Source organism: Talpa occidentalis, unplaced genomic scaffold (genome assembly GCF_014898055.3).
Source record: "Talpa occidentalis isolate TD23 unplaced genomic scaffold, MPIMG_talOcc4v2.1 talOcc4.3, whole genome shotgun sequence".
Classification (NCBI taxonomy): Eukaryota; Metazoa; Chordata; class Mammalia; order Eulipotyphla; family Talpidae; genus Talpa; species Talpa occidentalis.
Genome location: NW_023603184.1, coordinates 97,400,865 through 97,416,716, shown reverse-complemented (window position 1 = coordinate 97,416,716; position 15,852 = coordinate 97,400,865). Strand labels below are relative to the sequence as shown.

Genomic DNA, 15,852 nt, shown 5'->3' with positions numbered 1-15,852 from the left:
AAGACAGAATCGGGAGCCGAACAGGTCAATCTACTGAAATACACTGCTGAGGGAAGTAGCGGGCAAGACAGGAGAGGTCTGCTGTGCCATGTGGGTTAGCTCCCTGGCCAGGGATCAATCTCAGGCCATCATGGTGGGCCATTGTGGTAGTAGCACTGAGACTTAACCCCTAGGTCACCAAGGCACTCATAGAAGGATTTTAAGCTAAAGATTAAAAATTTTCAGTGAATGAATGATATTCAAAGACTCTAGGCTATAGGTAGAGTATGGGAGCATTATGAGGACTGAGCCCTCAGCTTTCCAATGTTTAGTGACTGAGAAAATGAGGAAGAAGCAGAAAAGAAACTGAGAAAGGGCAGCAAATCTGGTAAAAGAAAAACCAAGAGATTGTGGTTTCCTGTAAGCAAAGTTAAAAAAAAGTACAAGGATAGTGTGCAGGAGGGAGTGATGAACACTCTCAAAAGCTACTGAAGGGTCAAGTAAGTGGAAGAGAGAATTTACAATTAGATTTAGAAACATGAGGGCACCATGACCTTGACAAGCAGTTTTGATGAAATAGTAGGGGCAAACGCATGACCTGAGAGTGTAAACAACTCTTTCAAGCAGTTTTGCTAAGTGGGCAGATAGAAATGGGGCATTAGATGGAAAATGATGGGAAAAAGAGACTTTTCCCTTTTAAAGAAAAAGTCTGTGCTTATAGACCAAGAGACGTGAAAGAGTTGAGGGACATACTAATATTACAAGAGAAAATGATATCTGCTAGAGCAATAATATCGTTAGTTAGGCCAAAGAATGAAATCTAGTACACAAGTTGAATATCAGGTCTTGCACTAGAACATAAACAGTTCATCCATAATGACAAACAGAAAATAGAGATTGAGGAGGAGCTCATATGAAAGCTCTCTTTTGTTTCTATTTTCTCGGTGATAGGAAACAGGAATATGAAGATTGGGGTGAGCTGGTGTTAAGAGATTTTTGTTTGTTTGTTTTGTTTTGTTTTTTAATAAAAATAGAAAGAATGTCTTCTAGGCAGGGAGGGACTGAGTGAATCTACAAAGTAAGATCGGATTAGTGGCTACCTTCTAGGCTGAGTTGAAATGAGTGGTTATGAATTTAAATAGAAATAAATTCATCAGCATAGTAATGCATTTATTTTCAGCCTTGTTCAGCCAGAATTAGGTGTGAAATAACATAAGGGCTCTGACATTAGGAGGGAGTCTTGGGAATGGGACAAAGTGGTGGGCATAAAAAAAGAAGCCTTCACGTTTAAGGTCACAAAGATAGTACTGACTCTTTGATACAATTCTTCACGTAGGGACTAATTCAAAGAATGCAATTAGGACAAAGACAATCTCAAAGGTGATTGTTACCATAGTATTTATGGTATCATATAATTACCAACAATATCAATGCCATACAACAAATAATTTAAAAATTATTTTATTTTTAAAAGTATTATTTATCCATTAAATCAATGCTAGCTGAACATATATTAACTAGAAAAGATAGTTATATACACTTAAAGAGGCATGGATTACTAATAATAGTATACTGCCAATCTTTTTGCCTACAAAATGAACATATACTGGTCTGTAGTTGTGTGTACATGGATTTGTACAACATAAAAAAAGAGAAATTGGTGTGAAATAGGCAGAATATTAGCTTGGACCTAAGGCTGAGGACATGTTCTATACAGCAAGAGCCATGAGCAAAAGAGAAGTGGGGGATAAATTTGAGGGAGTGATTACAAGGATGAACCATGGAATCAAGTTTATTTCAGGAAGAGGGTAAGACATGACTGGAAAATTGGTAGAATCAATTCATGGTGAGACCCAGTGGGGTTTAATAATTGCAGGAGTCAGATTACCTGAGGGAGGGAGCTGGAAAGATAAAAGGTAGTAGTTGGAGAATAGGCCCCTTCAGATTAAGTTTATGGAAAGTCTGCAATGGCTGCCTATAACAAGTTATGTGGTATGTACACAAACGGAAGGTGAAAGATACCGCTACTGGAGAAAGGAGACACAAAACTACAATAGCCAAGAATTATGAAGGTGAGATGTTAAGGAGAGTAACAGAGAGATAAAAGCCAAACCATCAGGGATGGAGAGGGTGATATGAGTTCTGTAGATGACAGTTAAAGGGAGACAATGGCAGCTTGTGTCTTCCAGGTTGTTGAGGATTAAAGAAGATATGAATAGAAAGAGTAATAATCCTTGTTGAACTCAATAAATACTTATATTGCCCTATTATATCCATAGTTCACAACTAGGTGGTCAACCCAAAGCATGTCTTACCTTATTACTGGCTGACAAAGGATGGGCTTTAGGCTGGAATAGTTGGCTTTCTGTTCAGATTCCCGAAGGAGATGGCTGCAGGAGTCTGGAGGGGTGAAATTTAGAGCACCATGAAGTAAAATTCTTATTTTACTTCTAGGGAGACTATTTTACTAGAGGATACCATTTTAGCACATAATATACAGTTAACTGGGAATTTCACAAAATTGTGACTTACCTATTTGTAGGTAAACAAATACTTTTTGCCTCTTTTAGTTAAATTTCCACCTGAGCTGCCCTACCCAACATGCTTAATAATGAATGGTGAGGGCAAGAGAATTGACCAGAGATTTTATATTAGAACACTAGCCTTGGCAGCACTGTGAGTTCTCCACATTTTGGAGGATAGTATTCTTTATAAACTCCTCATAAACCAAGGAAGTAGGTACTCTTATTGATTTATTATCATGTTATGAGAATAAGCTAGACTCCTCACTGAAAATATGAATGCTTTTTCACACTTTTTATATTTATTGAATTCCTGTATTTTTTAGCAACTTTCAAAATGCTTTCTGAGGAGTTCTATGTATCTAATTCATTTGAGTACAGATTGACATTACAGCCTAACTTGTACAGAGTTCTGAGCTGTTGCTTTTTGGAATAATCTACATATTCCTATTGTGCTATTAACCTGGAGTGGTAACCCAATATTTTATTTTTTTTAAAGATTTACGTATTTATGCATACAAGAGCTGGGGTACAGGTCAGAGATGCAGGGGGATGAGAGGATTCACCAGAGAGTGGGTAACAGAAGAGGCAGATTGACCAAAATACACTACTGGGGGGAGCAATGGGTGAGACAGGAGAGGTCTGCTGTGCCATATGGGTAGCTCCCTGGCCTGCTGGGGATCGGACTCTGGCTGCAGAGGCTGCAGATTGCTTCATAGTGGGGTGCTTAACCCTTTGAGCCACCAGGGAGGCCCCAATATTTTAAATTCTACCCAAAGAGTTTGGAAATCAGCACTTTAGTCAACCAAAATTATTACTCTGTTATGAAGTGCTACTCTTAGATTGCTCTGGGAATGCAACTTTGTTCTGCTCCCAGCTTTCTGTCTTAGCAGCAAACAGAATTAGAAAGGAATAGTTATTATCAAGATCTGCAGGGGCTTTTGAAAATGATTTCTGCCATTGCTGGATATACATGAGATTTTATAATGTGTAATTTCTCTCCATCTCCACTTGTAGTTTAGCATTTAGGGACAACAGAGAAAAATAAGTGGCAGACAAACAAACAGCAGGAGTTCCCACTATTCACTTGGGTATCAAGGGAGACTAAAAGATAGTTGAGGACACAGATATAAGGCACTATGGAAAACAATGTGTGAAGGATACTTCACTTTTTCTTAATGGGAACTTTTAGAATGTCTGTTTCAGTATTCTTTTATAGTTTATTCTGGGATGAAGAACATATGCCAGTACATCTCTCATAAGGCTCTGAGTGGAGATAAAATGACCAGGGGCATAGTTTGATCTAACAAATGTAAAACAGGAATTTCAACACTCCATGTGCAAGGTTACTTGCAAATGGTCAAAGTTCTGGTAGATTTGGAATCAAAGAGTAATAATCTAGGAAGGGACTCTAGGAGCTGTCTAGTTCTGGAAGCAGATGCTAGAATAAACTAAGAGAAGGCAAATTTGAAAGAATGATTTCTGGGGTGAAAGAAAAGGTCTTCTTCAGAAGGTGAGGGGAAGAAAGAGACAGCATGGATTAAAACTAAAAATGGAGAGAAACTGGGGCTTCCCTGGTGGCTCAAGGGGTTAAGACTCAAACTATGAGGTGATTCACAGCCAATGAAGCACGAGTTCAATCCCCAGCCAGGGAGCAACCCACATGGTGCAGCAGACCTCTCCTGACTTGCCCATTGCTCCCCTCAGCAGTGTATTTCAGACAATCCACCTGTTTTGTTCCCTGCTCTGTCTCTGGTGAATCCTCTCACCCCCACACCTCTGGCCTGCACCCCAATTCTTGTATGCATAAATAAATAAATCTTTTTTAAAAGTTTTTAAAAATGTAGAGAAACTGTGTTTGAGGAAAGCTGATCACTGTCATTTTTTTTTTCAGTGAAGAACAAATGATGCTAAAACATTACTCACCTCTAAAGTGGTGGTAGCCTCTTGAGACAGAGTGAATAAGCCCCAGGCGGAGAAATTTGGACAACAAGGAATTGGGAAGATTCTGAGCAGACTGGACCAGATTTTTCCAGTGAAAACTTACCTACATTAGTCTAAATATACAAACTTAAAAGAATTTGTGCCTTGACAGTGCTCTAGAAAGCAAGAATGAATGAAACTTCATTTCTAATCTGCAAATGGAGCATTTTTGGTTTCTTCTGTAGTCAACAGGAAACCATGTAAGCAGCAAATTAGAACAGCTAGATTTATTTGTCCCAGGAAGACAATGACTCTTAGCTAATTCTAAACTGTTGGCACTTAATCGAGTTGTTAATACCAGTCCCACTTTATTCAAAATTAAGTGTTCACTTTGTTCCCCTGGATTTTCTTTTTTCCCCACAGGGCCATATCATAATTCATCCACAGACTCATTGATATAATGAATTGCTCTCTAAAAATAAGGTCTTATTTACAATAATATTCAGAAATAACAAAGCAACATCTTCAATTCTATTTATGTCCCTATCTTTCTCTCTTTTTGTTCATACACTGCTTTTGACATTTGGAAATTTGGTATGTTTTTATTAATATCCTTGTTTTTGTCTTCAAATCATGAACTATGATCAGCAAGCTACAGGAAGATTATTTTGACATCTTGAATCCTTGCTAAGGCTAGGTTTATTTGGCCAGATCTTAGAATATTCAAGGTTTTACACATATAATGGTAATTTAATTGCTAAAGACTTACTAGGGTGACCATTCTAAAATATTAGGATTTTTCAGTGAGAAGCAACAGATTATAGGAAAACTTTGGGCAGAGTGATCATTTTTTCCTTCTGAACATTTCCAAAGTCATTCTGATGATTAGCTCTAGACATCAATACCAATGTGAAAGGACACATCATCTATACCATATAGACATCAGAAAGACTGAAAGCTCCTTTAGGTTGTCGTAACAATGAATCTTCACGGTACTCGAGAACCTGCATGACCTTGTATGGAATTTTAATGGATAGAAAAAAATACAGTCTGTATCTCCTTGTCATGTTAGATTGTATCATATTTCCCACTGCTTCAATTCTTCCCAAGTTGAATGCTGGTAGAGGAGCAATGTGTCTTTTAGCAATTTTGTGAAGATTTAAATGGAATAACAACAACAACAAAAAGAAATGTAACAGATCATTGAAAACAATAATGTTATAGGTAATTGAGAACTTCCACATTTTAGCTTCAATTAAGGTTGGATATGTAGCTAAGGCTTATATCTTTACCCAATCAAAAGAGTAACTGAACCCCAGTGTTGTCTACACTGTAGAGGGCAATGTTTTCTATCAGTCTAGTTTCTTGTGATGATAATTGCTATTAACTTGGATTAATTGACTATAGATGTAAAATTTTAAATCAATTTTAGAATTTAAATTTATATCTATTACCTTGACTTTCAACTTTCCCAATTAACTATGAATCATTCTGGAAAGCCATCATATTTTTACACTGAAAAGATGACAAACATCTCTGGTCCTTACCAGGTTCAACAGGATTCTGAGGTAAAGACTTTATAACTAACAATGTAGTCTTTGTTAACACAGATTATTTACAGAATCATTTTCACATTATGAAACACCAGTTCCAAATCATTCCTTCAAGTTCTTCCAGGCAATTTCAAAATAGCTAAGAGTAGATTGAAAAAAAAAAAACAGATTCAGGGAAATCAAGACTTTTTCAAAGTAGTTTCCCCTAAGTCAATCGCATAAAACTTTAAAGAAAATTCTAGGCTACCCCAAAACACCAATTTTTTTAAAAGCTAAAAGGATAGGAAAGTGAGCAGTGGGAAAATGTATTTAAAAGCTAATTCTCGGACCTCCCCTGGTGGTGCAGTGGTTGAGCGCTGGGCTGCGAAGCTGCCAGCAACCTCTGCACCACCAGTTCGATCCCCGGCCGGGGTCCCACATGGCGCACAGACCTCTCCTGCTGTGCTCACTGCTCCCCTCAGCAGTGTATTTCTAGTCAGTCTGCCTTTTCTGTTCCCCACGCTGGCTCTGGTGAATAATTTCACCCTCCTGCACTTCTGACTGTACCCAGTGCTTGTGTAAATAAATAAATAAATCATAAAAAAAGCTAATTCTCTTTTATTTTTACCAGAACAGAAATTCCTAAAGGAGTAGCTATGAAAAAATGCCATGAATATGGAATTGTATTAATTTTTGATTGACTACTCTCACAGAAGTATGAGATATCCTGCTTATTCATGTCTATGCTTCCTTTAATTTTTAGGATATAAGATTTCCAAATAATTTTAGACTCTCTTTGTATGCAAATAACAAATGCTATGACCTAGTGAAGCTCTTTTGTTTTATGTCACAACACTTGAAAAAGAAATTTTGTTTGCCCTTCTTTGAAGGAAGACAAAATAATTAAGGTGAAAATAACATGATTTCCTGCATAAATCTAGTTGTAAGGTAAATATAGTTATATCGAGTAATTGGTATAATTCAAGTCATGTTTATCGGGCATTATTGCCTCGTATATCAGGCAGTATTGCCATTTAATCCTGACATTGCCTTGGAGAGGTACATATATGTTACTATCCCATTTTACCAATGAGGAAGAGTGAAATAGTTTTTAATGTAGACTTTTAGTAAACAGCAGAAATGGAAATCCAGTCATGTCTTCATATTTTATCCATTATTCTACAGGAAAAGCAAAATTCCTTAATAAATTATTTCCAGTGCATTTCCACTTCACTTAAACCCCACTGGGTGCTTTAGTAAGCTTTCTATGTGGTATGAATGCAAAAATAATAAGGCAATTTTTGAGGAAGTAATTTAGCAGATTAGAAAATTAGTGGATGAAACAGTAGGATACAGCAGAGACTTTCTAGTTCTACATTAAACCATTCCATGTATTTGCATGCTTTACCATAAGCATGTATTATTTTCACAATATTAAAAAACAAGACAAATTAAAATCTAAAGTAATACTTCAGGTTTCAAAACAGTAAGTATAATTTCTTGTCACTTTTGTAAAATGGCATACTACAAAATCACAAAAAAGTACATAGATACCCAAATGTTACGTGTTGTTATTGTTAAGTGGTTTGAACATTTTTCCTAATAGGTTTTTAAAATAGTTTTTGTTTACCTGGATCCTTTTTCTTCTCGGCTTACTTTCAGAATCAATAAGAAATGTTCACAAAAATATATACTTTCTATTTTGAAAATAATGACCTTCTATTTCTTGGGTAGATTTTGGGTACCTACCTTCTTGCAGTATTTCAGTAGAGATTAAAAGGAGAAATCAGAGAAAACTGGCCATACTTTAAATTCAATGCAGGTACTAAATAGTAAAAGAAAAACCAACTACTAATATACGTATGAAAACCTTCTCATCCTCTCTAATAATCAAGGATAATCTGGTAACCCAGATACAAATGAAAAATACCAACAAAACACACAAACACACACACAACCAGAGATCAGCAGATTTGAAGACTGATAATATCCAGTTTTGGCGGCAAAGGACTGTGTTAGCAGGTTTTTGCCAATATAATTGGGGAAACAGCTTTTTTGTTCTGTAATTTGGCATAATATATCCCAATCTTTGAATATACAAATTACTTGACCACTATTTCTGTATCTAGGAACATATTCTCTGGAAATACATAGATGTTTGTTGTGTACTACTTACATTAGTAAAAAGTTTAAAAGAATTTTAAATATACCTCCATATGGAAATAATTAAATGAGCCATGATATATTCATAATATGGGATGCCCTGCAGATGTGAGAATTACGGTGGTTCATTGGTATGTCCCAAAGCAGAGAATATTAATTACATTTTTTACTGTATGCAGGAAAAGACTCAAAAGGACGCAGAGCATTGATTATACTTACCAATTAGGAGAGTAAATCAAAGAGAGCAATAGAGGAAACTTTAAGTTTTTGCCAAATATATTTAATACTATTTGAACAGATTTTTATAATATTTACTAGTGAATTTCAAACTTAAAAAAATCAGGACATATCTAAAACTTACCATTATTTTTATTTTGGTTTGGAGTTATATAGTATTTAGCAAACTACCCAAGGTAGACTATTTTCAAATATTGCATTTCACTTGAAATTATAGATTTCACCAATTACAAAGTCCTGGATCTATTTATCTCTTTAAGATTAATAATGTTCACTCTATAATTAAAAAAAGTTAATAATGCCAAATTTAAGAAATACAGATAAAATAGAGGAAAACATATCCTCTTCAGCTAATCAGCATTATTAGGCACACATTGCAGATAAGGTAAATGTGCATCCTCATGGCCCCCAGTGAACTTAGAGGCTACAACCTTGAAAGAAGAGACAATAACCCCATATAACTATGCACATGCCTCCCACCTCTACTCTAAATCTTGGACTCTTGAACTATTTATAATGACCTTGTGATGACAAAATTTCAAAGTGTATTCACATTTCTCCAATCTGCTCTTTTTCCTTATCCTAGATCTTGCTTGTTCAAGGACACTGAGCCAGCAATTCTTTACTTTTCCCATGACATTAATTCTTCACTTTCCATTGGATTGTTCCCATATAAATATGTTATCTGTCCCATTTAAAAGTAACCTTCTCCTGCCACCATTTGCCCTCTTTGCTACTCTTTGTGGCCAAACTCCTTGAAGTTAATTATCTATGCACATACTACTAAAGCTTCTTCAACCATTCTCTTATCAAGTGACTTAAATCAGTCTTTTTAATCCCACTGGGCCACAAAAATTGCTCTCATCAAGGCCTTGTATGGTTTCCAGGATATTAAATGAAATGGTCAATTCTCAGTTTGCCTTACTTGACCCATTAGAAGCAACCAACACAACCAATCACATCCTCCTTCCTCACTGGCCACATTCTTCACCTGTGGCCTATGGTGCCCCATCTTGTAGATTTCCTTCAGTTTCATTTGGCCTCCTTTACTTGTCCTTCTCTTTTCCCTAACCTCTTATGTAAATCGCAGAGGATCAGGTGCCAATACTCTATTTACATTTACTCCCTTTGTGATCTCACACTCTCTCATGGTTTTACATATCAGCCACATGCTGAAACCTCCCAAACCCCTTTTATTCTGTCCAATTTTCTCCTGACTCCATGTCCCAATATTTACTCACCTATTCAATATGTCCCTGAATGTAGAATGGATACTTTAAAATTATTATGTCCTTTCCTGAACTTTGAATTTTTCACTCACTCTTGGTATTCCCTGATTCCAGTTGCTTCCTAATTCTGGTCTTTCTCTTTTTCTGCCCCTCACAATCTGTCTATTTATGTCAATTTTTAAATTTATGCCCACCGAAACTATCTCCAAAACATATCTAGAGACCACTTTTCACACCTCCACTGCTATCATCCTTGTCCAAGCTTCTTAAGAGTTTTCCCTTCTGCTTTTTTTTTTCTCTTTTATAATCAATTTTTGATACAGCAACCTGACTGATCCTTATAAATATCTATGTTAGATTTTGTCACTCTTTTCTTAAAACTTTCCAAAGGGTCCCTCTTTTATGCAGAGTATTAATTAACATTTTTCATTAACTAAAAGGGCCTATGTAGACAGGTTGCCTTTACTGCTCTGACTACAGCATACATCTCTTTCCTTAGTAATTCATCATTATTTCAGTTGCCCATGGCCTCACAAATATACTTATAACATGTGAACTCACTCCTGCCTGGGGTTTCCGTGGTTATCTCCTCCATCTATAGCCCCTGTTACCTCCTTCATCTCCACTCTTTCAATGCTTTCCTCCTCTCAATCAAGCCTAAACTGTACACCTCATTTAATACTAAAGTCTCTGCCATACTCTGTATTCAGATAACACTTTCCAAATTCTATTTCTCTTTTTCCCTATACCATGTTTCTAACATATCATATAATATTCAGTGTCCTTTATATATAAAGAATATAATATTTTATAAAATATGTATAATTATAGATAATATACAAATATTGTAATTTATTAATTTCTAATTGCTATCTTCTCTCCCTAGAAAGTAAGCTCCTGGAGGGCACAAAACTTCATCTCTTTTGTCTATTGATGTATTCAAGGCTCTACAATAGTGCCTTGTCCATAGTATAAGCTCAAATAATATTTATTGAATTGAAAATATAAAAACACTGTTTTAATTGCAACTTCAAAAAAAGCTAAATCCAACTATTTTAATCAACTTCCATATTCACCAAAACAGCAACATAATCCGAATAGGAAGAAAATAATTGCTCTTATTGACTGAGAAGTTTTCCTTCCTTCCTCCAGTATAGCAAGTTTTTTTTAATAGATAGAAAATAATAAATCTGACCTTTTAAAGCTGTAATTAAATGATTTTGGAGATGTGGTAATAATCACATTTCCAGTTTCAAATTCTGATTAAAATATAATTTAAATGTTCATAAGATGTTAGGTAAATCATTTCAACAAACTTTCATTTCTATCTTTATTAGCTAAGTGCATGCTCTTTGCTACAAGGATTTGTTCTATTAATAAAATTCCATTAATAAAAGGGAGAACAAACATGCAAATTCAGCTAGACCTTAGAGGCGAGGGCAGCTGTAGCTCTGCAGTATAGGTAGATGTCTGGAATTGTTTTATTTTATTTTATTTATTTATTTTTTTTTTTAATTTTCTAGAGGCATGTCTTATTTATCTATTTGTTTGTTTTGTTTATACATGCACTGGGCACAGTCAGAAGCCGGGAGGGTGAGAGAATTCACCAGAGCCAGAGCGGGGAGCAGAGCAGGCAGAAGGATCGAAGTACACTGCTGAGGGGAGCAGCGGGCGGCAGGAGAGGTCTGCGGGCCATGTGGGACCCTCCTCTGGTGGCCGGGGAGCAGCCGGGGATCGAACCGGCGCCGCAGAGGCCGCGGGCAGCTTCGCAAGCCAGCGCTCAACCGCTGCGCCACCGGGGAGGCCCAGATGTCTGGAATTGTTAAGGAAAATGGATGAGATAACCAGATCCAGTAACGGTAGGAAAAAATCCCAAGGCCTCAAATTAAACGTGAATCAATTGAAATTCCAACCATTCCAGGAAGCAAGATAACTGTCACCTTCAGCCTACTCAAGGGAGGCCTCAATATATTTCAATATATTCATGTTTTATACAATATATTTCAACTGCTATTAAGAGTCAATTGTTGGATTTGTTTGGGAGGAGGTTTTTTGGGGAGGAGTTTGAGAGTTCACTGTTGTTTATTAAAGCATAGCTTTTAGGTAAATTCAGAAAAATATCATCAAGATTTACTCCTCAATATTCCACATAGATTTATCACCAGAGATCTTAAAAAATATGAATATAGCTAAATAATCACATCTACTCCAATGTAACAACCCTGTTATGAAGATAGAACACTTGTAATCAGAATATGCAAAATAAATGTCCATTAATTTGGCTTTTCTTATCACATCTATGTTCAAAAATTTATCACAGGCCTCCCTGGTGGAGCAAGGGGGTAAGCAGAGTACTGTGAAGCTGTCTGCAGCCTCTGCAGCATGAGTTCAATCCCTAGCCAGGGAGTTATCCACATGGCGCAGCAGACCTCTCCTGGCTCACCTGCTGCTCCCCTCAGTAATATACTTTGGTCAATCTGCCTGTTCTGTTCCCCACTCTGTCTCTGGTGAATCCTTTCACCACCCGCATCTCTGGCCTGTACCCCAGTTCTTGTATGCATAAATAAATAAATAAAGTTTTTTTTTGAAAAAAAGATTTATCACTAAGAATCATGATTAATAGTGGAAAAATATTAATAGTGAAAAAATAATATCTGTTCAGTGATAGGGGACATATCATATAATTTAGCACAATGATACAGTGTTACATTAAAATTATTATGTCACTATCTGCTGTTATCATTAGTGACTGCAAATGCTGACAGGTTCAACACAAAGAGTGAGTTTTAAGTATTTCACTAGTCTTAGGAAATTATATGCAAAAATTGGTGTGTATGTGTATTTTTCATCTAATTCCCCTGATTCTCAAGACTTCCATTTTCTTCCTGTCATCCATTTTTACAGAACAACCCCATCAGGTATATTCATGAAGCAAACTAATTTTTCAGACGAGGCCATGGAATATCAAGAATGTTCAGACAAAATATTAAAAGTTCTGGAAGGGAAAGGACAATTTGAAAAATAGTCTATGAAAAAAATCACTGCCTCAAGGCTGGCATAGCTGTATCAGGACACAGCCAGCAAGGACACTGCAATAGTCAACAGTTTCAAGTTTTAGACCTGACTAAGTCTTTGAACAAATCATTTGACTGCACAAAGTCTCAATGTTCTTGTTTTAATAACCCTTTGACATATAATATGTGTAGAAGGGAAAAACTGAATCTATACATGCTGCTTGGCAAACATAAGCACTCACTCAAACCTGGGGTTGACTGGAGACCTGTACTTTCATTGAGTATACAAAAGAAGGGATGGAGACTAGTGTTCAGATTATGACCCAAGTACTTACAGCAGATTAGCTGCTGTAAGGTGTGAGCTGCAGTGAGGTGTTAGTTCTGTAGTGGAACAGAAAAGTTCAACAAATATTGCATCTAAACTGGGGATCTCAATAGGCATATATGATCTAATTCACCCTTGTAGCCAATGATATGTATCAACTGGGCTGGATGCCACATAGTGCTTTCGATGTGTGGGGAGAAGAATCTACTATAAAAAAGGATTGATGGGAGAAATCACCCATTGTGTAGTCAGAAGACCCCCAATTGCAGGTCATCATGAAGGAGATAAAGGTAAAGGAGAAAGGCATAGGATCAATGTCCTACCTGACAGCCTCCTGAGTGCTCACGTGTTACTGAGAGCCAGAATTCTACAAGGTATGTGAAAAGCATCAGGTGAAAATTAAGACAAAAGAGACTTTCTTTTATAAGCTTGTATAGTCTTCAGTTCATGAGTTATACACTAAGCAAAAGAACCAATCAGCCCTACTCACCGTCAAAAAAATCCTCCTGGTATAGAGAATGTGGTTACCTGGCAGGTAAACTCTAGATAGAGACTGAGCTAAATTTGAACTCTGAATAGTAACTGACCCTTCAGATGGATATTCAAGTAAAAGGGGTTGATTATTTCAAGAAATATAAAATAATCACTCTAAATTTAAGCAGTCAAGGCCAGTACACAATGCTATAATGTAACATTATCTTTGGAAAGGCATACTTCTCAGTGAAAACCCTGCCATAGAAAAATATTTGATTTTTAAAAATACATGCAAAAATGTTCCTGTGATGTTATTTCTAGATGCATAAATTACACAAATTATCCTGAAACTATGTTAAAGATAAATACAGAAGGATTACCAGACTACAAATCACAGAATGGATGGGTTCTTCCAGGCAGGACTAGGCAGCTGAATTCTTCCTTTAAAGTACTAGAACTCAGAATGTAGGCTTTATAGATTTAGACTAAGTAGGTAATTCAGAATGTAGCCAGAATCCTATAGGGACAAGCCAGCAGGGATTCCAGAGAAAACAAAGAACTGGTGCAATAAAACTGGAAAGATCAATGAGGTGTCTTGTGGAATAGAGGGGGAATTTCTGCATGAGTCCTCAGGGCTTAGTGAGCAGAGAATAGAGAAGAGAAGATAACTTCACAGCTAAGCATTTGTAGAAGATGAGGACAAAAATGCCTTGCTCAGCAGTAAAGAACCAGTTCATAGGTATTAAGTTTTCCATAAAATTAAGATAACTTTAAATGCAAAAAAACCCCAAAAACCAAGACTTTCTACTTATTGAGCAAAAGAATTTCAAATAGAAGACATTATAGACTTTATAAGGCCTGTCTAGAGAGAATATCAACTTATCCGATATTGTTTACACTGGTAGAAATGTTAAACACTGGGCTACAAACTAAAATTAAAACACTACCAGTACACTAAATTTAACAATAAAGACAGGGCATAATTTGCCAAAGAAAGTCACTGAAGCAAATAATATAAACAAGTTCAACAGCCTATTCAATGCATTTTAGAGCAAAAAGAGAGAGAGAACTGGTTGCCTGCCAACACCTTGCCTCATTGAGGCAGTGCATTCTGCTCTCCAGGAATAGTAATAGGTTAGAGGTTTGGGCTGGAGAGTATTGTAATTTCATGTTGTTTTATTGGCGACAGACTACAGGTCAATTACTTCTGGCATTATATCCTTCGGGTTTATTGGCATATTACCAGCAACTCTGGAGATCTCTCAAGTTCAAGGATTAGGCTTCACCTGTAGGTTTATTCTGATTCTCAGTACTTCTAGTTTTAAGTCAGGAAAGTTTTGTGCAATTGGCTCCAGCATAGTCACTGAATGACATCCTTAACCAAAAAATCAGTTTCACATAATAACAAAGAGTATAGATATGTATTAATTTTTTAATTTATGCCATTTTTTAAAATATATTTTTGTGGGTTTTTTTAAAGATTTATTTTTTATGTACACAATAGCTGGGGTACAGGCCAGAGGCACAGGAGGGTGAGAGGATTCACCCAGAGACAGAGTAGGGAGCAGAACAGGCAGATGGACTGAAAGCACTGCTGAGGGGGGCAAAGGGCAAGACAGGAGAGGTTTGCGGCGCCATGTGGGTAGCTCCCTGGCCGGCTGGGAATTGAACCTGTGCTGCAAAGGCTGCAGACAGTCTCACAGCACTGCGCTCAACCAGCTGGCCACCGGGGAGGCCCAATTTATGCCATTTTTATGGCAACAATTATTACTGTTAACTGCCTACTATTTCTTTCGGTTAACCATATCTCTAGCAGGCAACCACTTGAAGTGTAAATATAAATTGATAGTAATTCAAGCAACAAGTTCATATAAACAAAGATATGGAAAAGAAATTAAGTCATCATCAAAAATTAAACTTTTAGATTGTAAGACCAATTATAGTGGTTACCAGAAGGGAAAAAGGTAAGAGGGTGGGTAAATTGGGTAAAAGGGGTCAATTGTATAGTAAAGGATAGAATTGGATTTTTAGTGGTGAATTTAATGTAGTATATACACATGCTGATTTTCAATGATGCACACCTGAAACTATTTACACATTAAATAGTTTTAGTGTACTATTTCAATTAAAAAATCATCATCAAATATATTTATTAAACATCCTGTTTATAGGGACCTCCCTGCTGGCCTTGAGGTGAAATTTCAGTGCTGTCATGGCTAAGGCCTGGGTTCAATCCCAGCCAGAAGCTAACCCAGATATGGCACAGACTCCTGTCTCACCTGCTGCTCCCTTTAGCAATGTATTTCAGTAATCTGCCTGCTCTGCTCCCCACTCTATCTCTGGTGACTCCTCTCAGCCCCTGCACCTCTGGCCTACACCTCAGTTCTTCTACACAAAAAAATAAATAAAAACTAAACATCCTGTTATATATTAGTTGTGCAAGCCACACTATAG

The 15,852-nt window shown here is 36.7% G+C and overlaps 1 protein-coding gene across 7 annotated transcripts in view; it reads right to left on the bottom strand.

The window, feature by feature from the left end:
- CSRNP3 (cysteine and serine rich nuclear protein 3) overlaps positions 1–15,852 on the bottom strand; it is a 189,567-nt gene that overhangs the window by 116,254 nt on the left and 57,461 nt on the right. For 3 of the 7 annotated variants that reach the window (XM_054699812.1, XM_054699814.1, XM_037523446.2), the window contains exon 1: positions 2,295–2,331. Coding sequence is in view for 2 of the 7 variants with exons in the window: in XM_054699810.1 (XP_054555785.1) it covers positions 2,295–2,379 (85 nt within the window). In the remaining 5 variants the exon portion in view is untranslated. Of the gene's footprint in view, positions 1–2,294; positions 2,380–15,852 lie in introns of those variants that run through there. The other 4 variants (XM_054699810.1, XM_054699811.1, XM_054699815.1 and 1 more) reach the window with 3 other exon arrangements.